The sequence below is a fragment of the Mesoplodon mirus genome (genome assembly GCF_964341445.2).
Source record: "Mesoplodon mirus genome assembly, chromosome: 14".
Classification (NCBI taxonomy): Eukaryota; Metazoa; Chordata; class Mammalia; order Artiodactyla; family Ziphiidae; genus Mesoplodon; species Mesoplodon mirus.
In genome coordinates this window covers 62,795,597-62,822,027 of record NC_138990.1, presented here as the reverse complement: position 1 = coordinate 62,822,027, position 26,431 = coordinate 62,795,597, and the positions used below count along the sequence as shown (strand labels likewise).

The 26,431-nt window shown below is 49.8% G+C and overlaps 2 protein-coding genes across 2 annotated transcripts in view; one reads left to right on the top strand and one right to left on the bottom strand.

The window, feature by feature from the left end:
* The window catches only part of RHOQ (ras homolog family member Q), a 37,290-nt gene extending 27,200 nt beyond the window's left edge, over positions 1–10,090 (bottom strand). Inside the window, exons 1-2 of the mRNA XM_082643195.1 lie at positions 9,946–10,090; positions 9,337–9,395 (exon numbers count right to left, since the gene is read on the bottom strand). Coding sequence (XP_082499321.1) covers positions 9,337–9,395; positions 9,946–10,087 — 201 coding nt within the window. The 5' untranslated portion in view covers positions 10,088–10,090. The remainder of the gene's footprint in view (positions 1–9,336; positions 9,396–9,945) is intronic.
* Positions 8,273–26,431, top strand: part of ATP6V1E2 (ATPase H+ transporting V1 subunit E2) — a 28,115-nt gene continuing 9,956 nt past the window's right edge. Inside the window, 2 exon segments of the mRNA XM_082643190.1 lie at positions 8,273–9,136; positions 11,608–11,683. The gene's annotated coding sequence lies outside the window, so the exon portion shown is untranslated.

Here is a 26,431-nt window from a genome sequence, read left to right as displayed (position 1 = left end):
CCAGGCAGGTGAGGAAGGCAGCACCGGTGGCTGAATGATTCAGTTCATTCCAACAAATATGGAGCATCCCAACCACACATAAAGAACTAGAGATGAGGGTGTGTGGAGGCATGTTTGGATAGGCAGGGGTTAAAAGATGAATAAGGATTAAAAGACGGGTAAGTTATGTACCTGCACTCTGGAGACAGTGTATAAGTAGAGCATGGAGAGAGAGAGAGAGAGAGAGAGAGAGAGAGAGAGAGAGAGAGAGAGAGAGAGAGAGAGAGAGAGAGAGTTTGTGTTTGTGTGTGTGTGTGTGTGTGTGTGTGTGTGTGTATTGGGGGAGGGGAGGAGGGGAGGTGGCTTGCTAAGACAAGGTATATTAAGTTCACATTTACTAACGTGGTGGCTCTGACATTTCGGCCAGTATCAGAATCACCTGGAGGGCTTGTCATACCAGAGTTGTCTCAGATTTTCTGATTCCAGGGGTCTGCGGTGAAGCCTAAGAGTCTGGATTTCTAACACATTCCCAGAAGATGCATGTTGGTTTGAGGACCACATTTGAGAACGAGTGCAATAATTCAAACCCTCACTGAGCATCTAGTACATGTAAGAATCCAATCTGAGCACTTTCTCCACCTAAAATCGACCTGGAGAACCCCAGGCTGCTGTGCCCATTCTCAATCTCCTGGGAAGGACAGAACCCAGCCTCCTCTGTGCCCCGGATGAACAGGCACCCTCTCCCTTCCCCTCTCTGCTGAACTGTGAGCTCCTGGGGGCAGGGCCTGGGCCCGATCTGTCTCGTAAGCCCCGCCCCTTGCACAGGTACCGGCCCAGATTTGGTGCTCAAGGAATGTTTGCTGACTGACTGAATGTTTTCATCTAGTCCTGGCAGTCACAGCGCGGGACGCAGCCCAGGCTGTGGGACGTGGGATGTGGGAGCCCATGCGGAGGTGGTGTCGACAGGATGCTCAGGAAGGCAGGCAAAATGAGGAGTGGGTGGCAGAGGAAGTCTTTGGGTGCATATTCAGGGCATACCCCGATGGAAGAGGGACAAACAGGCTGAAAATGGCAGTTTTTACCTAAATAAGGAAACTCCTAAAGGGAGAAGAGAAAAGCCTGGGGCAGCCCCTATGGGATGGAAAAGACATCTGCCTGGCAGCCCCCGCACAGCAGGTTCATGTCAAGTCAGGGCTGGCAGGCAGAGCAGGGGTGACAATGCAAAGGGGTGCAGAGCTCCTTCCTGGGAACAGGTGACACCTGCACCAGCATGAAGTTTCTTCCACAGCCTCACTGGCAATGCAGCTACCTGCACCACGCAGGGGAAGTCCTCTTTTTCAGCAACAATGGAGGTTAATGAACAAATGGACAAAACACCCTTAATCTCCCAGGGTGGAGGTGGGGTGGAGGTATCTTTAAGGAGCCATTTCAGCAGCAGCTCCTAGTGTCCCATCTATAGACACCATTCCACCAACTCTTCTGTCCAGAAAAGCAATGTGCCCAGAATGTACTTTTTAATGAAATCATCAGCAACAGAATATACGTGATGTAAAGGAGACATATAACACCATCAAGCTGATTCTTGTGAGTGGTTTAACACAGAGAACCCAGGTCTTGGAGTTGGGCAGTCTGGCCTGCAATCTTGGTGTTGCCTTTTTACCAGCTGTGTGGTCTGAACAAGTCACTTAACCTCTCTGAACCTACAAAGGAGGCAACCACGACCTGCTTCCTTTACTCAGAGCAGGTGAGAAGCCTCACGGAGCACCATGTGCAACGTGCTTCACACCCTGTAAAAGTGCCACTCAGTGACAAGAGTGTCATTATTAAACCCCAGAGTCTTCCCTGAGTCTGGGAAGGGCTGGCGAGTGTGGGCATCAGGAGAGAGGCGGCTGGGCCGCTACTCCCACCAGTCACTTGAAAAGAAACAGCAACAATAATAGAGGCCCCTTCCCCCATGTTCTGTTCTTTCTATTAAAATCAACAAGCAACACAGCACCCGATTGATATCTCTCTAATTACTAAGTCGTCAGTTACTGGGTGAAAAACTCCATAATTTAGTTCTCATCCCTACTCCACACGTTGACACTGACAGCAGGGATCCAAGGTACCATAAAAAGACACATTTGGGACACCCCGTGCCTGTACTCCCCATGCTGTTCCTCTCCACCCAGAATATCCGTTTTCCATGCCCCTCTGCCTGCATGACCTCATTCAGCCCAATGGTTCCCAAGCTTTCACTTCCTGGGACAGAGAAGAGAGAGGTGTGTTCAGCACACAGTGGGTGGGGTAGAGGGGCCATGGGCTAAGTGACTGAGGTTAGACGGCTCAAGCTGGAAGGGACAACCTGAGCCCAGGGCTGTCCATCCCAGGCCCTACCCAGCTGCCTTGAGGCTAAGAAAAATCCCTTACCTGGGAGCTGGGAAGCTCTGATTTGATTTTATAATCCCCATTTTACAGATGAGGAAACTGAGGTCTTGAGAAGTCAAGCCCCTTGCTGGAAAGTAGACCCTGGCAGTCCAATGTGGGGGCCTACAGTGGTAACCAGTCTACTGTACTGCCTCCCATCTCTTCCTGCAAGCCTACAGCTTTCCAGAGCTTACCCCGACTACCTCTTGTCAACTGGGATGGTGTACCACTCAATGTCACATAAGGAGTGTTCCCCACTGCTTTCTGCCATCTGATTCCCCCTTTTTTCTCCCACAGGAGGTTGGAACACAGAGGAGGCACTGAATCAGCACCAGCTGAACTGAACTGGGGTACAGCCCCCAAAGCCGGCCGGGACCATCACCCCTGACTGAGCGTGAGGCCATCTGGGACAACTACACATCATCTCTAACAAACCCTGACGGCAACCCTGCGAGGTGGCCATCATCTCCCCCGTCCACAGGGAGGGAAGAAGTTGGCTGCCTGATGGTCTCACAGCTACAGAGAGGAGGAGCAGGATTCAAAAATGTTCCAGAGAATCCAGAACCCACACTGTCACTGCCGAGCTGCCTCCTCCTCAGGGCATCTGAGAGTGACAGGTCTCAGGAAAGACGTGGAGGCCGGCACCTGAGGGACAGCACTGGGGGATGGGCCCACTGGGGACCACTGAAAGCCCCCAGGTTTTGGGTCAGGGGATAGCGCCTGGCCTGCTGCTTACCTCCATGCCTGTCACTCCTTTGAAACTTAGAGACTTCTACTAAATTAACAAAGCTTTTTTCCAAGAAAGGGGTTGTGCCAGAAGCTCTTATTTAACAGCAATAAACCTAGTCTTTGGTTAACCTTTTAGCAGAAATGAGTTGACAGCCAAATGCAAATTAACTCAATTTAAGAAACAGTCATTGTAGACCTACCACGCACCAGGCACTGGGCTACGTGCTGGAAACACGGTGGAGAAAAAGAGACACGGTCACCTGTCCTCATGGAGCTTAGAGAGAATCGAGCCAGTCCAGCAGGCAGTGGATCTGGAAGAACTGTACTCGGAGAGCTGGGTGGCCAGGAAGGGCTCGGATGACCCGCCATGGCCATCCTGCCGCCCCGCGCAGCCTCCCTGGCTGGGTCTCCCCTCTCTTCCTCGTGCAAAGCAGTTGCCTGCCAGAAACTAAAAGAGGAACAGCAAACTGCTGAGGGCAAGGAAAGCCACTCCTTGACCCAAACACACCAAATTAGGGCAAAACCAAGCCCTCTGAGTGAAAGGAAATTCAGCTGAGGCACCCGAATTTTAAAGACATGTGTGGTTGTGGGCTTAGTTTCTTTGTAACAGCCTCTCATTCCTCCTCCTTGCATATTGCTATTCTGTACCTGAGGCTTCTTGGTAGTACCAGCTGCTGCCAACACGTGTCATTGCTAGAAACCGATAGCCCCATGGAGAACGGCTTTGTCTTGTTTTGTTTTAATACCACTAGGGCTCATCTCTTGAAACCCCCAATTCCACAACAAAACCACAAACACCCAGTTCTCCATAAGGCCTCTAACCCATGAGCTTTAAAGCAATGCTTCCGACCTTTTTCACATCCTGGAACACATAAAAATGACCATATATGCTCAGCCCCCTGGAAGCTACACACTGGCCCCCCCCCCCCAACTCCTGAGCTGAGCGGATGGCATCTAGGCGCACCTATAACACCATGGCTGACATACCTGCTGGTAAGCTTTGGTTCCCAGAGCGTAAATGTCACCAAACCTCAAGAGAATCATGAGAGAAGTGAAGCCGGATGGATCAGAGGATCACATCCCAAACCCACATCAGAGTGCCAAGATGGGGGACACAGGGCATTCGGCCACTGCAAAGGCTTTGAAGCCAAGAAAGGCCATCCACCTTCCCCACGCGGAGGAGGAGACCAGCATTCCCTATGATGCAGTGCAGACTGGAAATATAAATAGCTTCTAAAAAGGTTAGCAAAATGCACAGATGACAAATCTACAGTAGGTTACTAAGGGAAACCAGGATGCTCAGTGCCAGCATCTCACCTGTTGCAGCTGATGTCTGGAAGGAACCCTGCGGCTCCTCCCAAACTCTGCTCCCGGGGCCCCTCAGGGATGCAGTGTTGGGCTGCAGGGACCTGGAGGCTGGGTGATGTGAGTAGGTACTTCCTGAGCCCTACTGATGCTCCCTGCAGGCCCCTCCAAAAGTTAAGGAAAACCTTTTTCCCAATCACATCTTGGTTTGGTTCTCATAAGCCCACCCACTCTCAATTACCTCACCTGGGAAGAGTCTACCTCAGAAGGCTTTGTGAGGATGCCTGCCTGAAGGTGGGAGGCGTTCTATGAGTGGCAATACCCTGGGCTTACCCCTCCCCCCTCCTGTTAAACTAGGCCCTTGGGTGCTGCAGGGCATTCCAGAAGGCAGGGCATTCCCAGGCTGCCTCCCTGGAGATTCCCTTCTGGAGGGGAAGTGCTTCCCTGGGCACCCAGAGGGCCTGCAAGGCAGCCACAGCTGCTGGGCTATGTCAAGTAAGAAACAGACCTTGCTTGTCCCTGAACCAACCCCAGGGGACACCTGAGTTAAGGTATTTCTAGCTCTCTTATATGCATCCTTGAACTTGTGTGTGTTTAAGTTAACAGATACAGCAACAGCATGCCCAAAAGCACACATATGGACTTGTACACACTGAGGCAGTGGCTAAACCTGGAACTCTAGGGAACCCAAACTCACCCCCAACACACCCTCCTGAGTGTGGGTATTCCGGGGCCTGCGATAAACTGGGCGTCCGTCCTTCCCTCTTCAGGGTATCAAGTTCTGCCTTCCTGCCAAGGATTAAGAGATCAGCCTGGAGCCTGCACCTCGGGAGCAGCTTGCCAGGCAGCTCCCACTGGCTCGTCTGCCAGAGCCAGAGCTCTTCTCACTTCCCCTGAGCTCCAAACAGTGCAGAGTCAGGAGGGAAAATCTCACCCCTCCAGCACCTCCCTGAGCAGACACTGGGGCTGCTGCAGAGCCGACCCTGAAGCCCTGAACGCCAGGCAAGAAAAGAGAAGCACTGCAGAGGCCCGGACTGGAAGCCGGACCCCTCCAGCAGGCCACAGGGAGGAGGAAGGAGCGCCTTCAACTTCCACTCTGAAATGCTTGGCAGTAAAACGTCGGGCTGCTCCTGGGCCACCAGGGGCTTGGCCAAGAGAGGGGGGCTTCCCTTTGGCCTAATGCTAGCGTGTCGGGGGTGTGGAGGGATGTGCCAGGTCAGAGAACGTGATGGGACTCAGAACGTGATGCCCGACACATTCACATTCACTATGTATTCTCTCTCTCTCTGCCAATAGCAGCGGAGGTTAAGGGGGAAGCAGCCTACTCCAGAAGGCATGAGGTTATCTACTACAATCATCTCTTGAAGTTCCGTAATGTGTTCTTTAATATATAAATTGGGCCATTGGTTACCTATGGCTTTGAACTCAACTGGGGTCAAAGAGGGGACCCAAGAGTAAGCACACAGACTAGAAGTTCCAACCCAAGGGAGATGTGGTCTTGTTCAAATACAGTGAGAGCCCAAGTGCATGAGTGAACTTTGTAAAGTGCTGTGAGCTTCTCCCTCGTCCCATCTTACCTCCCAAAGTAGAATCGACTGAAACCTGCATACCCCACTCGGTTCTCAAATTTTATGCTGAACTCTTCATTTTTCTAAGAGTTTCTCTTACATCACTGGGCATGCAGGTTCTGATCAAGAAAGGAAACCATCTTGACACAACAGGGCATTTAGAGCAGGGAGCACTTGACCGTGTCCATGGGTCCAGTGATGGGGACCGTGGCAAATACGAAGTACATAGCTAGCATCATACCTCCGCTAAAAAGCCTCTAGGATCTGGCATCCTAGTAGAATTTCTATCAACTCCAAGTATAATACACGGTCCTCTTCCACGTGTGACCTCTTCCCCCCATAAAACTGCCCACGGTGGAGCACAATAATTTCTCATATTTATTACACATCTACTATTATGAACGAAGAACAGTGTCAGCTGCTTTTATATACATTCAACAATTTAAGCCGACCTATAACACTGCAGTGCAGATTCTAATTAACCACATTTTTACTAGATCACAGAGGTTAATAATATAGCTAGAATCACAGGACCAGTACAGCAAGGTGGAGATCTGGGCCCAAGCTTATTTGGTTCCAAAGCCCATGGGCTTTCCTCTGCTGCCCATCAAGACTTGAAAATTTCTCTCTATATGTATATGCATGTGAATGTGTTTCTTTATCATTATTATTATTGTAAGATTAATCGGTTACCAATTCATAGAGGCACGAGGTCTTAATGACCAAGTACAACACAGGAATCTCCTACATATCACACATTGCATCTAATTCAGACACTTCCACCCATGCTGTCCTCAGACATGGCAGATCCCTATCTTAAATTTATGCTATCGTACCCCTCTGGTGCTTAGCGCAGTGCTAGGTACAAAGTGGGCACTCATTTAATCTCATTGATGATTATGTTGCTAAGATTGCTTATTAGTAATAAACCCTTGGATGCTGAAAGGTCAATTATTGCTAACTAAGAAAAGTCTTAGATGCTGGGAGAAACACCAAGGGGGCCTAACACACCTCTTGGCCAATAGAGTAAGTGATCCACCATTGGATAAAAACAGTAATATCTGACTCTCACTAATCGGTTGATCCCACTTAGAAGATAACTTACAATCTCCACTGAAAACAGCACTTGACTCTTTGGACCTGGGTTTTCTCCTCTGCAGGGGTGGCATACAACCCCCACTCAGAGAATGACTGTGAAGATTCCAGGGACCACGTCTACAGAGACACAAGCAACCCAACCAACCCAGGTGGCACCTCAGCACCTCCCATGACTTCCTCTGTATATAACCACCTCAAACTATGGCAGACTCAGACTCATGTCCTAATCCCAGCAACACCCCTCCGTAGCTGTGACTTTAGATCAGCAACCTAGCTTCTCTGAGCCCTAGTTTCCTCATCTGCAAAGATGGAGGATCACTTATCTCATGGGGTTGTTTAGTGGAGAAAATAATATTTGCATGTGGCTGCCCCAGGCCTGATATGTAGAAGGAAGTCAGTAGATATTAGCCAGATTTGAATGTGCACAGAACAGCTCTGACATACACATGTCCTGTTGAATAGGGCTCGTGGTCAAAAGATGGCCATGGTGTGACAAAGAAAAGGGAAGAGGCAGTAGTGAGAGAAGTTAATATTAGAGATGATTCTTAACCTCTCACCTTTCAAACAACAATTTCAACCTGCTGTTTACCAGCTGTACTTCTTAAAAGTTGGTCTCATTTGATTGAATGGGTTCTGCCTCTTGCCCTCCATACCATCTGGTAATGATAGAAGGAGTAACTACAAGGCAGGTAATGAAAAGGGGCCCTGGAAAGCTAAGAACTCATTGTACTCACCTGGTTCAGTTTGGTGAAAGTGGGCGGTGCCTAGTGCTCTGCCAGTGGTTTCTCTATTCTCAGAGGCTCCTCTAACTTCACAGTATAGAAACCAGAGGCCACACTGAGGTGCCCCCCAACAAGACATTCTTCAGAATCTAACCTGGTACTACAATTCTGAAATCCAAATCTACAAGGGCTACAAAGAAAAGCTCCTCTTTATTGACCTAATGTGTGCCTAGTGTGTGCCAGACTCAGTGCTAAGCATCCAGCATATAATATATGCCCAGGGGAATGGTCCGAATTTTTTTGTTTTTGTTTTTTTGCGGTACGCGGGTCTCTCACTGTCGTGGCCTCTCCCGTTGCGGAGCACAGGCTGCGGACGCGCAGGCTCAGCGGCCACGGTTCACGGGCCCAGCCGCTCCGCGGCATGTGGGATCTTCCCGGACCGGGGCACGAACCCATGTCCCCTGCATCGGCAGGCCGACTCTCAACAACTGCGCCACCAGGGAAGCCCGGTCTGAATTTTTTAAACCCCGTCTTACAGATAAGGAAACTGTACTACTGGACATCCCCTAAAGACACTCTCCAAGGCCCTCAGCCGCTCACATGTTCTCAAGGACCCAAGTCTGGATGACACGTGGAAACTTCCGCCCAAATTTTCAGGTCTGATCACAGGGCTGGATTTTGCAAAACTTCATCAAACAAATCATCTTAGGCCCGCAGCAAAAGTGGGTTTGGGAAGAGGGTGGAGCTGGGACAGAGACAGAGAGGAGAACTTAATCCTTCAGAAGCCACCTCTAATTTGCACATAATGGTCGGAGGGTGCATTTTCTTTCTGCACAATAATCTCTACCAAAGAAAACCCAGACAAAGTCACCTGCCCTTCCTAGGGAACAACAAAAAAAAGCTCTTCCTCCAAGATTCACACTGATCTCCTAACCCCTCCTTCCCCTCCCTGCCCCTGGGAGTGGCTCGATGGTTGTTGTTCCTTTTCTTTTTTCCCTGTGGTCCTCTGGTAATACCACAAATTACGTTTTCAGGGACTGGAGTCCCAGAGTGCAATGATGTTGTAATAAACATAACCAGGACCAAATGCCTTCCCATCATATTAGATGATGCCATTTCCCACCAATCAGGCTCCTCGGGCAGGCAGACCACTCACCAATGAGGGACCAGACAAAGGCTGTGAGGGGAGACCTGGTCATCGGCAACTAAAAATAAGAGTGCTTCAGGATTGGCCGCTGCCACTTTGCAACAGGAGTTGGGACCCACACACCAGGCACCAGACAGAAGGCACACACAGGCAGAAACTTTCAGCCCAGGGGTTCACATGGGGTAGGCTGGTCTGGGTTTGTTGCTGAGGTTTTTTTTTTTTCTTTTTCCTAATGTGGTGACTTGAAGAAAGAAATACTTGATCCAGAGGGACCCTTGCAGACACACCCTCCCTCCTAGACACGTCAGTTTCCAAAGGCCCTTCACAGACACCCTGAATTGGGGAAAGGGCGGGGGGTGCGGCCAGGGGCCAAGACACTCACCTGTCCGGCTGTGTCATAGAGTCCCAGGAGGTACTGCTTGCCCCCTACGGTGACGCTGACTGCAAGGGCAGAGAAGTGGGGGCGGGGAGAGAAGCTCACAATCATCTAGGCTCTGGGGCAGTTTCGTTCCCCACCAGGACCCTTCCCTCCTAACCCAGCTGGAGGCAAGCGGGAGCTCCCAGGGAGATGCCACCCATTTTCCCTTGTGCCCGGCTCACTGTGAAGTGGCGTGAGGCCGGGGCGATGTGGCGCCCAGCTGCCCACTCCTTTCTCCCAAGTCCCGTAGCCACGTTTCCCCCTCGGGGATTGGGGCAATAGGGAAGGCGTTTGTAGGAAGGTCAAGGAGGTCGGCCCCGGGCGCCGAGGGGGATGGGAAATGCGGGGCGCCAGGACGGGGCACCGGAGTTGGGGGTGGGAAGAAGGCTGGGTCCGGCAGGCTAGGGACTGCCAGAGGGAAAGCCTGGGGGTAGGGTCGGGCGCCCGGCGGAGGGCGCGACGGGGGAGGGGTGGGGAGCGCGCGCAGGGGAGGCGGTGAGGGGGCTCAGCCAAAGTTGCTCCAAAGTTCCCGGCCCGGGGAGCGGCCCCTTAGTCAGCACTTCCGAGGCTTACCTGCGTAGTGGTCGAAGACGGTGGGCACGTACTCCTCCGGGAAGGCGTCGTTGGCATAGCTCATGAGTAGGCACGTCTTGCCCACCGCCCCGTCGCCGACCACCACGCACTTGAGCATCAGCGCGCCGGGCCCGTGAGCCATGCTGCGGCCGGCCGGCCTCCGGGCATGGTCCCCCCGGAGCCCCCGCCCCGGCCCCGGGCTCAGCCCCAGCCCGCCTGGGGGGTCCGCCGCCGCCGCCGCTCAGCGCAGCACGGCCGACCCCCCGGCCCCATGCAGCGACTCCCCCCGCCCGAGGGGAGGGGGCGGCGGGCCCGGGGCGCTGCCGCCGCCTCGGTCGCTGCCCGGATCCCCGCCCGGGCCCCGGTCGCCGCGCCCGCCCGCTTCCCCCGCCGCTCGGCGCCCGCGCCCTCTCCCCGGCCCGGCCTCCCCAGGAGGATCCGCTGGATCATAAGACTGGCCGGCCCCGGGGGAGACAGCAACTTTGGGGAGGGCGGCGGAGGGGAGGGGCCAGGCGGTTCTCCCCGCCCAGCGCCGGCCCGGGCCCCCTCCCCGCTCGGCCCCGGAGGAGGGCGGGCCCAGGCGCCTCCCCGGATTGCGGGCTGCCCGCTCCGCGCCCCCGCCCGCCCGCCTGCCTACCGGCTCTCGCGCCCCGCGCCCCGCGCCCCGCCCGCGGACGCCGCTCGGCCCTGCCGGCTCACCCTAGCTTGACTCCCCGCGAGGGCTGTGGGGAGGGGGCGAGGAGGAGGAGCCGAGGAGGAGCGACGGGGAGTAAGGTGAGACTGGGGGAGGGGGCCGAGCGACCCGCGCTCGCGAGGAGCCGAGGGCTCCTCGCGAAAGTGCGCGCAACGCCCAGAAGCGTCTACAGGCTCCGATGCTGGGAGAAGACGTGGAGGCCTCTTGGGGAACCGCGACGACTCTTATGATGACGCAATAGTCATGGAAAATTATTCACGTATATTTAAACTCCATCCGGAAGGCAGGATCCATTCTGTCGGCCTCTAAGTGCACAACAAAACTAGAAATCGGGAAGGAAGAAAGGGCAAGAGAGTTAAAAAAAATTTTTTTATTTAAAAAAAAATTTCATTCTCACGCACGGGGTGATGGGGGAGGGGTGGCGGTGGTCCCTGAGCTGGAAAGTAGGGACTCCTGGCTTACTGCTCCGTCCCGCCTCTCACCATCCCCACCACCCCATGCTGTTCACGGCAGAGCTTGAGTCATTTACTACGAAACTGGTGTCTGAGGGAGTTACAGCATCTTGAACCACTGACGCACCCCCGCACCAGCCAGAAAAGGGAGACTCTGCGACTCTGGATGCGGCGGGTGTACCTTTGCTCCCCCTAGAGGCGACATTCTCTGAGGCCCCTTTACAGTCCCAGTGTCCCTCGAAGGTGTGAGGTTGTGATCCCTGAGGAGTGATACACTCTGGAGCTCTAAGACGTGGCCTGTGATCCAGGCAACAACCCCTGTCCTCCTGCCTGGGCGATGCTTGGAAACACCCGTCAGGCCAGGTCGTGTTCACTCGCCAAGAGTGCTGCTTCTAACTTTAGGCCCTGGGGTGGGGTGGGGGCGTGGGGGTGGGGGAGAATACTCTGCACGTTGACACCACACCCTCCCTCCCCTTGCTGACAGGAGATAAATCGCTTCCTTTCATCAATTCACAGGATCAGAAAATGGTGTGTTGAGAGGCACCGCAGAGGTCAACTGGACCACCTCCCTTAGATCTCCGTGAAGTTGTAGGTAAGCAAATTGAGACGCAGAGAGGTGAAGTGGTTATCTCAAAGGCTTCCAGCTAATTCCAGCATTCAAGGACTTGGAACACACTTTGGAAAATGCTCAGTTATGTCCTCACGCCACACTTCCCAGACTTCAACTCTCAAATCCCAAATCTGATTTCCATTGTCCTGCAAGACTTCCTGGATTCTTGGAAGTTCCTTGTGGAGTCCCACTGGACGTCTCACCAGACCCCTCCATTTGTGTCTGAGTGTGGGTATTTACATTGCCAGCTGCTTTAGGTTATGCAGTGAATCTGGAAGATATTTTTTATGTACTGAATGACAGGTTAAGGAAAGCAGTTCAGTGCCTTGAAGTCAGATCTTGGTTCAAGACTAGTCTCTGCCACTTTCTTCTAGAGGGGAAGAAAGGAGGACTTGCCCCCTTTGCCTACAGGACTACTTCTTCAGACCGCGTTTGCTGGGACTGGATTCTGAAAGGAGGGTCTGTCAGGAGAGGTTAAGGAGCTACCGGATGCACTCAGCCTAGAGAGGGCATTTGGTTCTGGCTCTGACAGTACTTAGCAGTGTGACCTTGAGCATGCCACTTCTGTTCTCGGGGCCTCAGCTTTCTCATCTATAAATGTGAGCTCATCCATAAAGGTGAGATCAGGGCTCACCTTTGAGAACGCTATGGCTCTTCACAATATGTCCTGAGAGATCCTGGCAAAAGCTTTGGGCCAGGGGAGAAGCAGTTGCTAGAGACATGGGGATGGCCTTTTTGAGGGATAATGAGGTCTGTCCCAGGACTGGAGGATGGAGGCTTCCCCCATTGAGAACTCCAGCCTCTCAGTTCTCATGCTGCTTTTCAGTGAGGCAGATATTTACCAGGGATCCAGAGAGCTGGAGGATTAGCTCTAGAACCTTGAAAAATGGAAGGGACTCCAGGTTCTGGATGCTTTGGGAGAAGCTCTGGGAATATCAGAACACTCCAAGTGGGGAACTGCTGTCAGATGAATCATGCAGTGATGACTTCATTGATGATTGATGATGGTGACCTCATCCCTTTGGCCCATAGAAAAGCCAAGACTGACTGCCAGGAGTACTTTGAGCTCTGGACTGATTCCACCAGTTGAATGTAGAGTAGGAGGGAGACGGGAGAATTATCCTGGATGCCCAGGTCAGCCCAATGATGGGTTAGCTGGAAGGACCAAACAGATCTCAACAAATAATTCCTATATAATGTGATCAGTGCTGTGGTAGAGGATAAAGAACAGTCTTTGGGAAGTGCAGGGAGGCTGTTAGTACCTAGCTCTAGATGTGCTGAGGAAGGATTTGCAGAAGGGTGTCATTGGCCTGGGGTTTAAGAGGCCAATAGGAGTAAGGTAAGAATGCCTAGGAAAGACAGCCCTGCCCCCCGCCCCCAGCAAGAAGGAACAGCACACAACTTCTTGGGAATGGTGAGCCATGTAGGTGGGCAGAGTGCAGGATTAGTGGTGCAGCGGAACTGGTTTGTATGTCATTGAGAACTGTGTGATGCTGCCAGGCCATGGGCCTCTGGAAGCCACGTTAAGGGCATGCAGGGCCCCACCAGAACCTTGAAGAATGGAAGAGACTCACAGGATGTTCGTGAGTTCCTATTTCTGGTTATCCCTGGGACCCTGTTGTACTACTGGTCTTCAGTTAGTCACTTGATTTAACAAGTCCCCCTTCCCTTTTTGCCTAGTGGGTGTGGGTTGGTTTTCTGTCACTGGTAACCAAAGGAATCTTTACTATGTTAGTATTATCCCTACAGTTGAGATAGGTGATGTGCAGCGAAATTCAGAAATTTGCCCAAAGTCATGTAGCTGGTAAGTGGCAGAGCTCGCTTTCAAAATGATCAGTCTTCTGAGCTCATGCTACTTCCCATGTTCCACATGAAGGAGGCATTAAAAGTTTTTCAGTAGGAAATGACAAGTTTAGAGCTGTCTTTTGAGAAGATCACTCTGGGAGTGGTGTTAGAACATGGATTTAGAGGGGACGAGAGTGAAGGCAGAGAAAGTGAGGAGGAGAGAGGTCACGAAGGTCTGAACCAGGCATGACTGTGTAAATGAAGAGGAGGCCATGGGTAACAGGATATTTTAATTAATTAATTTTTGGCTGCATTGGGTCTTTGTGGCTGTGCGTGGGCTTTCTCTAGTTGCGGTGAGCGGGGGCTACTCTTCGTTGTAGTGTGCGGACTTCTCACTGCAGTGGCTTCTTTTGTTGCAGAGCATGGGCTCTAGGCATGTGGGCTTCAGTAGTTGTGGCACGTGGGCTCAGTAGTTGTGGCTCACAGGCTCTAGAGCGCAGGCTCAGTAGTTGTGGCATACAGGCTTAGTTGTTCTGTGGCATGTGAGATCTTCCCAGACCAGGGCTCGAACCCGTGTCCCTTGCATTGGCAGGTGGATTCTTAATCGCTGTGCCACCAGGGAAGTCCCTAGCAGGATATTTAGATGACCAAGTCCACAGGGCTTGGTAACACAGCATGGGGAAGGGCTGGGATACCTCTGAGGCATTACTCATTGACGTATGATTCCATTGATGCATTCCTTCTCTCCATTCCTTTTTTTTTTTTTTTTTTTTTTTTTTTTGCGGTTCGCGGGCCTCTCACTGCTGTGGCCTCTCCCGTTGCAGAGCACAGGCTCCAGACGCGCACGCTCAGCGGCCATGGCTCATGGGCCCAGCCGCTCCGTGGCATGTGGGATCCTCCCGGACCGGGGCACAAACCCGTGTCCCCTGCATCGGCAGGTGGACTCTCAACCACTGCGCCACCAGGGAAGCCCCTCTCCATTCCTTCTTAATCTCCTCTGTTTTTATCCTCCTTATTTTAGTTTTCTTCCTTACTTTTAAAAACTTTCCCATCTCCTCTTGGTGCCTAGCCATGAGACCAACTGCCTAAATCAAGCTGAGAGTAGATCTCCAGAAGGACATTAAGTTTCTGTCATTTTGTTTGTGTTCCCTCACATTCACCCCCAAAATGGAAAACTGGATTCCAATGGATCATTTGGTGTCATGATGCTTTGGGTTGCAAGTAATAGGAAAGTCAACCCAAACTGGCTTCAACAGCAAAGGGAGTATATGGACTTCTTTGACTGAAACATACAGGAGTAGCTCAAGCTTTGGGCATGGCTTAATCAAAACTCTGGATCTATTTTTTTTCTTCACTTCTCTCAGTTTTTCTCTTCTCTTTGGGCCAACTTCTTACTTAGGTTGCCTTCTCTCTTGAAAACGAAATGGTTGTACCAGGTCCAGGCATTACCACCCGTACACCACACTGCCCAGGAGGAGAAAGAGCTTCTCTTGACTCATTGATTGCACAAAAGTCTTGGACTTTCTCTGATCAGATTAGCTGAGTTCATCATGGTGGCCATCAGAATGTCAGATGCTCGTTGCTTTAGGCCTGGGCTACTGGCCATCCCTGAAACCATCACTATGACAAGGGATTGGGACTATCCTGATTAGGCCTATCAGGGCCCACCCCAAGGCCAGGATTTTTTTTTTTTTTTTTTTTTTTTTTGCGGCACGCGGGCCTCTCACCGTCGTGGTCTCTCCCGTTGCGGAGCACAGGCTCAGCGGCCATGGCTCACGGGCCCAGCCGCTCCGCAGCATGTGGGATCTTCCCGGACTGGGGCATGAACCCGTGTCCCCTGCATCGGTAGGCGGACTCTCAACCACTGCGCCACCAGGGAAGCCCCCAAGGCCAGGATTTTAATCCCACTTAGATTCTATGGTTTCTGCACAGTGGGCAGCAGGCATCGGGGGAATATATGCTGGGGACGCAACCAGCAATATCTATTACATCTGGATTGTTGCCCACCAGTCAAAGTTTCTAGGCCTCCCCAAGCTATACTAGAAATAAAGAACTTTAGGAAAAGCAGATTCCAAGGGAAGAAGGAAGTGAGAAGGATCTAAGTCAAATCTATGATTTGTTTCAAATTTCAGTCAGTTGGTTTGTCAGTACATGAATCCATGCTTGGTGTGAATCCCTAATTCTTGGCTGATAGTAGGTACACTTTCCCCACTTCAAATGTCCTTCTTAGAGTTACTGGTAAGGAGGTAAAGTGGTTATCATCCTTTTACCCTGTCCCCTCTGCTCTTCAGTTATGCTTCTTTTCTCCATACATGCTTCTTTTCTCTTTGCAGACTGCAGACTCTTCATTCCCCAGGGCTCTCTTGCTTCCCAGACTCCACCTGTCCCACGTTCATAGCATCGTGCTATGTGCCATACCTATTCCTCTTTTCCTTCCTACCACTAAAACCTCCCATCTGCATCCTTTTCTCTTAGGGCTCAGATGTAATATACATTGCACCATTTTTTAGCTAAGATACTAATGGCTTAAACACTGCAGCAGTTTCTTAAAGGTCAATGATTCCTAATGATCAGAATGATAAAAAAAATCCAATAAATCTGGCTCACTTGTTTTTCATTTCTAGTTATGTTTCTAGAATGCATCTAGATCTCTTTTGTCCAGTTCATTACATACCAGGAACTCAGAAGTAAACCCCAGCCTCTGAGAATTTGGGCTCAAGCATCTTTAATAATGTTTTCCGATCTTCATTTCTAACTATCTTTTGCTGCAGCCTAGGTTAGGAGACGAGTCATTATACCTGATGGCGTTGCCCCCATTGCTGAATCATGAAAAGGACACTTCTTTAGAGGTTGCTGGTGCAGAATACTCATATGATCTGGGAATGACCACCTCTTATAAGGTCCAAAGGAGGCTGGATCATAGATCCCTCTTCCAGAAATGAAATTAATGATTTTATTCCAGGCTTCAATACTAAGAGTGCCAGAAAACCATCCAAGACTCATTTATGATTGTTCTTGCATAGTGGATGTTGTGGTCACTGAGTATTATAAGCACATTTTGAATTTGGGAAATCTTCCACTTTGTAAGTCATGGTAGGAAGAAAAGATCACCCCTTATAGAAGCCGAAAGTTACAGACTCTTGCTTTCATTGTCAGACTCAAGAGCTAAAGTGACTAGAGTTAAATACAGGGCACACCTTCTGTAGGTTGCAGCTTTAGTGTTGGGTACACAACTCAGTACCAAACACAGGAAGTGGCACGTAGGGTGGGTGGTGGTGTTGGTTGTGGTGTAACTGAGTTCCTGGTGCAAAAGTGACTGCTGTACACACTGACTATCTAGAAGTTGGTGGCAGCAATGATACCAGAAGTGATTTTCTCATCAGAGTAGGTCCTGAGGCATGTGTTGGGCGTGGTTCCTGTAAAGACAGTCTTGAGCAGCTTTACTAGCCTGCCCACGATCTTGTGTGCTATGCATGATCCATGGAGGTTCCTTTTCTGTTCAGTTAGCCACTGACAGCTTCTGTTCCTTGCACCGCAGCCTCTTGAGAAGAGGTTGGAGGAGTGGATCACTATATTGAATGTGCTTCATGCAGTGGGAGCAGAGATTCCCACTTCTACCAGACCAACCTCTGTCTTAGTCCATTCAGGCTGCTATAACAAAATGCCACACACTGGGTAGCTAATAAACAACAGAAATTTATTTTTCATAGTTCTGGGGGGTGGAAATCCAGGATCAGGGTACCAGCATGGTTGGGGAGGGCCCTCTTCTGGGTTGCAGACATGGCAGAAGGGGGAAAGGGACTCTGTTGGGCCTCTTTTATAAGGGTGCTAATCCCACTCATGAGGGCTCTACCCTCATGACCTACTCACCTCTCGAAAGCCCCTACTAAGACCATTACTTTGGGCATTAGGTTCCAACATACAAATTTTGCGGGGACACGTTCAACCTATATACCTTCCTAATGTAAGCAATTCAAAACTTGCACAAAATATATGAAATCACTGTTTTCAGATATTGAACATAGCACAGGACTGTGATTTCTGAAAGAAAGGAACAAATGAGGCAAGCTCTACTACTACTTACCCTTTCTGCTGGAAGTACTTTCTGAATTGCAGCACAGTAAGGGGGAACCAAAGTTGACCACAGTGGTCTTGCTGAGTCGAAGGGACAGCTGAGGAGACAGCTGAGGAGGCTTTTCAAGGCTGAGTACCAGAGAGGAGGGAGTGTCCTCTTGAGTCTGTTGCTGATACTAAGTTGCTCATGCACAGAGTGAAACTCCACCATGGTAGGCAAAGAACTGCCAGGGAACATGAGCTGATTGGTTCCCAGGGCTCACACAGGGCTGGGGGATGTTTGAGTTTCAACCAGCCAATGCGAAGAGACATACAGAATGTCCAGAGAAATCAGTAGAAACTCCAGAAGGGTTATGCATTAGTAGAAGGGCTAAATTAGCCCTGAAGTAAAAGCAATTCTAGACCCCCAGGCCTCATATAGAACGAGTTTGTCCACTATTATGATAACTGCTGAGCAAAACAAATTTCATCATTTTTTTAAGGACAACAACAAAATAAAGACATTAAACAACATAAATTTTAGAAGGTCAAGAATCACTATATATGTAAAGAATAGAGAACTGTAACCAGAAAAATCAGTCAATAGAAACAAACCCAGAAATGACAGAGGTAATGGAATTAGCAGGCAAAGACTTAAAAAGGAATTAGAAATAAACCCAAAGATTTAAAGGAAAATGTGAACATGGGGAGGAAGGAAATGGAAGATATAAAAAGGAACAAAGGGCTTCCCTGGTGGCACAGTGGTTTAGAATCTGCCTGCCAAGGCAGGGGACACAAGAGAAGCCACCGCAATGAGAAGCCCGCACAACCCAACGAAGTGTAGCCCTCACTCGCCACAACTAGAGAAAGCCTGTGCGCAGCAACGAAGACCCAATGCAGCCAAAAATAAATAAATAAATAAATTTTTAAAAAAGGAACCAAATCAAACTTCTAGAATTTAAGAATACAATACCTGAAATGAAAAATTCACCGACTGAGCTTAACAGCTGATTGGACACTGTAGAAGAAAGTACCTGTGACATTGAAGACATAGCAGTATCCAAACTAAAGAGAAAAAGACTAATACACCATAGCTGTATCCTAAACTCTGCATTCCTGAGACCTTCGGTTAAAGATAGGAATTTCCAGCAGATGTCATTGGGGCAGGACTGTCAACCCCTTTACAAAGATAGTGAAATAATTTTTTTAAATTAATTAATTAATTTTTATTTTTGGCTGCATTGGGTCTTCATTGCTGTGCGTGGGCTTCTCATTAGGGTGGTTTCTCTTGTTGCGGAGCACAGGCTCTAGGTGCATGGGCTTTGGTAGCTGTGGCATGCGGGCTCAGTAGTTGTGGCTCGTGGGCTCTAGAGCGCAGGCTCAGTGCTTGTGGTACATGGGCTTAGTTGCTTCGTGGCATGTGGGATCTTCCCGGACCAGAGCGCAAACCCATGTCCCCTGCATTGGCAGGTGGATTCTTAATCACTGCGCCAGCAGGGAAGGCCCTGAAATAATTTTATGTTGGTTGGTAAATGCTTCCTACCCTGAACCCACCTCTACCCCCACCACGCTCCAGTCAACCTAGGCCTTTCCCTGGCTCCCTCTGACTTTCTCATTCAACATCTAAAGGGTAATGTCCCCAGCAGAGAAGGAGGCCTTCAAGACCCTGTTCCAGCAGAGGCAGGACTATTCTGGTTGGTTAGTCGTTAATTATGTCGAGTGTCATCCCTGAGTGGGGTGTAGGTTAGGATTGTGAGAGCCTTGCCTGGGCCTTCAAATCACCTCTCTGAGTGGAATAGTCTCAACCAGAGGACCCTGGGCAAATTCATTTAAATAATTTACATTTTAAAAATTCTTATTGAGCTCTGTGTTGCAGGAATGTGGGTGGGACAGGAGGAGGTGTCCCCCTTGTGGCAGGCCACTGCAGCACCTCTTTCATCTTCATATTCGTCTCTCCTCATCTGAAAGAGAGTTACAAATCCCTAGGATTGTGACGGTCTATACGGGAGACTCTTTCCTCACTACCCATCCATTCATCTGTGGGTCCAACAAATAATGCTTAATGCTACTGCTATGTACTAGACTCTGGGTGAAGTGTTAAGATGAGTGCAGAGGGGGTCAGAAATAGCACTTTTCCCAACCAGGTCATTGTGGAAGTCACTATGCATGGTGAGGGACAGAGTTGGGTGGATACACTCTCCTCCTTGCAAACCAGTACCTTCCCTGCGTCTGGGGTTGAGCTGTGTCTCTCAGCAGAGGTGAAGCCAGTCAGGACCTATCACAGTGAGAGTTAAGTCAATACTAAAGGAGCGTTTGGCATCTGAATGCATCCCCTGATCTGGGGATGGGTACCAAACGTTGCTCCTGATGTCCCTGAACAAGCAGAGCATCTGCTATCTCGGTCCTGTCCCTGACTCTGGCTCAGAGGCTGGAGGCTTGGCCAGCCAGCTCCCTCTGATGGGCTTGTGTCCTGGGGCTCCTCACTGACTTCAAACCCACCCTCTGGCCCCTGGAGGCTTTCTGGGCTGACTGCTGGCCCGCATCTACCACCCCACAGGCAGCTTGGGAGTGCAATTCTGGGAAGGACAGGATGACTGGGGTGGTGTTTTGTGAATGACGACCTCTGACATTCACCTAGCACTTTACAAAGCTTCTTCACTCCTCACATCATTTGGCTTTCACAAAATTCCTCATTAACACCCTTTCTGTAAACAGATGAGGCTTTGTGTCTTTATCCAGATGGAATTCAGGCAGATTGTGAACCCTTATCCAGATCACCCAGCCTGTGAGTGACATCAGGACTGAAACTTTTACCTTTGATGGTCCGTCCAGTGCATTTCTCATGACACCAGCTATGGCCCGTGGGGGCATCCGAGCCAGAGAGAGGCCTCCTACTTCAGGGGCAGCCTGGTTCCCACCCTTGGTTACCATCCCGTGACGTCCTGTGACCAACCAGCCCATGGGACACACTCAATAGATATTAGCCATATAAGCTGCTTATACATCTTGTAGCCAGAATCTCAGACCACTCCCACCCACCCCCATCCCCACCTTAAAAGAGGCCTGTTTTGGGGGACGAATACTTTGATAAATCGATTATGGGAGAACTTACAAGGGTCTGCTTGAGTAACAATGGTTGTTTTCTAAGGAGGGTGGACTCAATTAACATGAGGTCAGTGTTTTCCAAATGTTTTGTACGGCAAATCACAGTAACCCATACCTTTTCATTGTGAACCAGAATACGTATGTACGTATATATCATATATTTAACAAAGGTTTGACAGAACAACACTTAAACTTACTACCTGTAATGAACTCTGGGTTTTCTATTCCATTTGGTTTCACGGCCCACACTTTGAAAAACCCTGCTCCAGGGGCTCTGCTGAGTGGCTACCTGGCTGGCAGCTGGAGTTGAGTGCTCAGGACCACAAAGTTATAAGAACTCCTCCAACTAAACAACAAAAACAGCCTGATTTTTAAAATGGGCAAAAGGCCTGAATAGACATTTCTCCAAAGAAAATATGTAAATGCCCAATAAGCATATGAAAAGATGTTCAACGTCACTAATCATTAGGAAAATGCAAATCAAAACTATAATGAGTACCACCTCACACCCATTAGGAAAGCTGTTATCAAAAAACCAGAAAATAACAAAAATTGGTGAGGATGTGAAGAAATTGGAACCCTTGTTGCATTGCTGGTGAGATTATAAAATGGTGCAGCCACGGGGGAAAATGGTACGGCAGTTTCCTCAAAAAAGTAAACAGCATTGCCATATGATCCAGCAATTCCACTTCTAAGTAAGTACCCCAAAGAATTGAAAGCAGAGACTTGAACAGATATTTGTACACCCATATTCAGAGGAATGTTATTCACAATAACCAAAAGGTGGAAGCAACCCAAATGTCCATTGATGACTGAACAAAATGTGATACGTACATACAATGGAATGTTATTCAGCCTTATAAAGGAAGGAGATTCTGACAAGTGCTATGACATGGATGAATCTTGAAGACATTATGCTAAGCGAAATAAGTCAGTCACAAAGGACAAAAATTAAATGATTCCACCTATATGAGGTTCCTAGAATAATCAAATTCGTAGACACAAAGTAGCATGGTGGTTGCCAGGGACTAGGGGGAGGAGGGAATGGGGGTCAGTGTTTGATGGATACAGAGTTCTGGAGATGATTGGTGTTGTCCGTTTCACAACAATGTGAATATATTTAATGCCACTGAACATTACTTAGTGATTAAAATGATAAAAACTTATGTATATTTTACCACAATAAGACAAAGAAAAAAGATAAATGGATTTTACTTTTCAAATGGGATTTCCGGCTTCTCTAAAATATCAGATCTTGTGCCCCCCAAGTCCCCATTTCCAAAAGGCAGCAGAAGCCTGGGCCCTTTAGGCAGGGATGAAACAGAAGGGCTTTTTTTTTTTTTTTGCAGGTGGGGGGAACCACTACTGAAAACCTTTAGCTATGCAACTTTGTGGCAAATTGCTCTTGGGGGGAGCTTGATTCCTTTGAAGTAACCTTCCTGCAGATGTTTGAAAGGAGAAATCAAGTTGTGAATTCTTTTTTTTAATGTATAAATTTGTTTATTTTATTTATTTATTTTTGGCTGCGTTGGGTCTTCGTTGCTGCGCGCGGCCTCGCTCTAATTGTGGCGAGCGGGGGCTACTCTTCATTGCAGTGCGCGGGCTTCTCACTGCAGTGGCTTCTCTTGTTGCGGAGCGCGGGCTCTAGGTGCTCAGGCTTCAGTAGTTGTGGCACGTGGGCTCAGTAATTGTGGCTTGCGGGCTCTAGAGCGCAAGCTCAGTAGTTGTGGCGCATGGGCTTAGTTGCTCTGCGGCATGTGGGATCTTCCTGGACCAGGGATCAAACCCATGTCCCCTGCATTGGCAGGTGGATTCTTAACTACTGCGCCACCAGGGAAGCCCTAAGTTGTGAATTCTTAATGTAAATTATTTGGGGAGAAATGTTTCTGACCCTGCCTGGTTCTCTCCTTTATATTACCTGCCTGGCTCTAGTGGGCATCAGCTTTCTCCAGCCCCAACCAAAGCCTGCTTTGCCACTGGGATGGAGTTCTTAGATTAAAACTGTATGTGGCCCCTTAGTTATCAGCAATTGAGGCAGAGATAAAGCTTTGTGGACACTTCTCTGATTTCCACTCTGGGTGTCTCCTTTTGCTTTCAGACCAAATGAACTCTCTGGCTGCTGCTTTCCCTCCCCGCAGCTGGCTCCGGAGGGAGCAGGGTGCATCACACCCGCTTTCCCTCATCTTCACGCTGAGCTGAGCTGCTCAGCCCTGTGGGTGGAGCTGCAGCAGGTGCTGCCAGGGCCAGGCCCTGAGTCATCAAACCTGCTGGCTCTTGTACCACATCTCCTTCCATCTTGTGTTCATGTCCAAGCCCTCACCCGTGCAGTCTCGACCTGGCATTTACTTACAGCCAGGCTCTCCTGCCTCCACCACCACCAGGCTAACCTTTCTAAACCCAGGTATGGCCAAGTTACATCCCTACTGAGAAGCCTTTGATAGGGCTCCTTAGCCTAATGTCCCAGCTCTCAGTCTGACATTTCAAACCTTCCCCAGTTGAACTCCGTCTTTCTAGGCATCACTCACTCCCACTGCCACTGCAGGCCTGTCTGCTGCTGCTACACCAATCTGTTCTCTGCACTCAGACCTCCTACACATTCCCAGCACGGTGTCTCTGCCCACAGTGTTCTCCCTGTCTAGACAATCTCACTCTCTCTTCCTGCTTCTCAGAATTGTTTGTTCTTCAGTGCCCATCTGTACTTCTCCCTCCCAGCTTGACCCCTTGCTCAGAGGATGACTCCTTCAGCTGAAGCCTGTGGCCACACAGCCTGTGTGCTCTCCTGGCTTTTATCCCATCCCATGTTGGGTGCAGGTACCTTTCCATATTTCTGAACCAAAGTCCTCTCTGGAAACCCCAAGGCATTGCTTTGAGTCAGGTATCCATCACAGCTTGATCGATTCTTGCCTATTTGGATAAATCCTCCTTCATGAATACTGTCTACTGGCTAACCTTTTCCAGGTGACCTGCCTCCAGTTAAAACATGTGTGGTCACTAATGGTGTGTCTCAAACCACCCACTACATGGTGTACCTGGTTGCAGAGCAGTTCATTATAAAAGAGCCCATGGTGAGCTTGGGAGGGGCTTTTAGGGATTGGATCCCTTCATTTGCTTAGCTTTCTTGGAACTGGTGATTCCTAACAGATCACACTGTAGTGTGATTTCCTCTTTACCTGTACATCTCCCTCATGACGTCGTAGGCTTGGGAGGTGGGCTGGTGTCTGCTTGTTCTCTGTCTCCAGTGCCTACACAGTGCCTGGCACATGGTAGATGTTCAACAAATATTTCTTGAAAGAAAAGGGAATGCCCCCTTCGCACATATTTATTTATTTATTTATTTATAAATTATTTATTTATTTGTTTGGTTGTGGCAGGTGTGCTCCTTAGTTGTGACTCTCAGGCTCCTTAGTTGTGGCATGTGTGCTCCTTAGTTGTGACATGTGTGTTCCTTAGTTGAGGCCGGTGGGCTCCTTAGTTGTGGCTCATGGGCTCCTTAGTTGCGTCTCGCTGGCTCCTTAGTTATGGCACGTGGGCTCCTTAGTTGCAACAGGTAGGCTACTTAGTTGCAGCTCGCCAGCTCCTTAGTTGTGGCATGAGAACTCTTAGTTGCGGCATGCATGTGGGATCTAGTTCCCTAACCAGGGATCAAACCCCGGCCTACTGCATTGGGAGCATGGAGTCTTAACCACTGCTCCATCAGGAAAGTCCCCCTTCCCACATGTTTAGTATTTAAATTTAGTATTCTAAATTTCCTCGCCCACTTCCTGGGCCCTGCAAGTTGCCCCACGCTCCAAGCTCTGGAAAGCCCCTTCCCTTCCTCACGCTGTAATCTCTAAGTGTCTGGAGGCCCTGGTTTGGTGCTGCTTCTCTTTCAGCCAGGGTTACGGAGCCCACGCCCAGACACATCCACCCTCAGACTTACTTACAAATCCCAGCTAGAATGAGGAACAGTTGTTTCAGGGTCTGGGCAGGGCTCCAGGGTGACAGACACATTTTGCCCACCAAGCACGCCTGCCACCCCTTCCTCCCTCTAATGGTGATGAGGATTCCCCAAGGTGCACACCGGATCACACAGGTGAGGCCAGGGAAGAGAGATTTCCAAGCTCACACTTCCTCTAAGAATGCCTCTTGGGCTTCTCTGGTGGCGCAGTGGTTGGGGGTCCGCCTGCCGATGCAGGGGACACAGGTTCGTGCCCCAGTCCGGGAAGATCCCACATGCCACAGAGCGGCTGGGCCCGTGAGCCATGGCCGCTGAGTCTGCGCATCCGGAGCCTGTGCTCTGCGGCGGGAGAGGCCACAACAGTGAGAGGCCCGCGTACCGCAAAAAAAAAAAAAAAAAAAAAAAAAAAAGAATGCCTCTTATGCGTACAAATACAAAATCATCAGTTTTGAAATGTCTTCTTCCCTAAGGTCATAAGAAGGGGTTTCTGGGGATGCTGGCAATGTCCTGCTGCTTGACCCGGGTGCTGGTTACAGGATATTTGCCTCATAATAATTCATTAAGCCATACACCTTTCTGAATGTGTGTTACATTTCACAGTAAAAAAGGAAGTACCCCCACCCCCACCCCCGCCGCCCGCCTCAGCCTCAGGGCCTTAATCCAATCAATTCATGTTTAACCAGTGCCTGTCTGCATCCAGCCCCTGCTAGAGAAAGAGATTCTTGTCCTCAAGGAATTTCCTGGAGGAAGGAAGGTAACTAGAGCATCAGAAGACTCTGAATCCAGCTCTGAATTATATCTGGAAAATAGGCCATGCTGTCATTTTGAGGAGGAGTCCAGAGGTCAAGGAGGTAGTGGGGCTCAAACTGGGCTGAGGATGTAGGTGGGATTTAGGTAAGTGGAGAGAAGCAGAGGAAGGCATTGTAGTTGAGAGAACTGTATGATCAAGAGCTGTTAGGTAAGACTGAGCCTGATGTGTCTGGGGGCAATGAAGAAACCCTAGTATTGAAGAGTTTATGGGAGTAAGACTGTCTTGGAGAGCTCTACATCGGCCCCCAGCCCCAAACATGGGCAGGGTGGATGCCACTTACAGTGCAAGCCTGCCTTATCTGAATGGAGAATCCTGTGCCCTTGTGCAAGAGCAGACATGTGTGTTTCACATTTCTTAGTCCGTTTTGTTGTTTTGTTCAAGCCACAGGCTCAAGTGGGCTCATAATCCCCATCCGGGACAGACTGGAAGTTACATCTGCCAGACACATTACTCGGGCACCCGAGTTCCTGCAGAGACACTTACTTGTTCAATTCCTGACTTTTAGCCCTGCCCCACCCTGCAGCTGCCTTCAAGTCCCAGCACTGATAGCCTGAGTAGAAGTGGGAGTCAGAAGAAGCATGAGAACTCAGGACTGCAGATTCAGAGACTGTGACAGGCTGTGGGATGACTCTACCCCAGCCTCAGCCCAAGAGCCCTGGAATTCCAGGACTTCACCTACCATCACCAAGGATATGGCTGGCCACCTGAGACCATGGGTGAATGTGCCATGAAGTGCTGTGAGGTTCCCAAACTCCATGCAGGGCTACTAATTTTAATATAAGGAAGCAAGACTAGGATGTGTTTCCACTTATTTTAGGGAGTGGAAATCAAATCAGGCATAAGTACTCTGTGCACACAAAGAGTGACTGTGATGAGGCTTAAAGCGGAGGAGAAGAGCTAGTAATCATATATTAGTAGTAGTACAAGAGATGCTGATGATGACAGTAACTACCAAGCGTGAAGATTAACTTTGTGCTTAACGGTATGCTAAACATTCACTTCTTTCATTTAAGCCTCACAATAATCCTATGATGTGCAT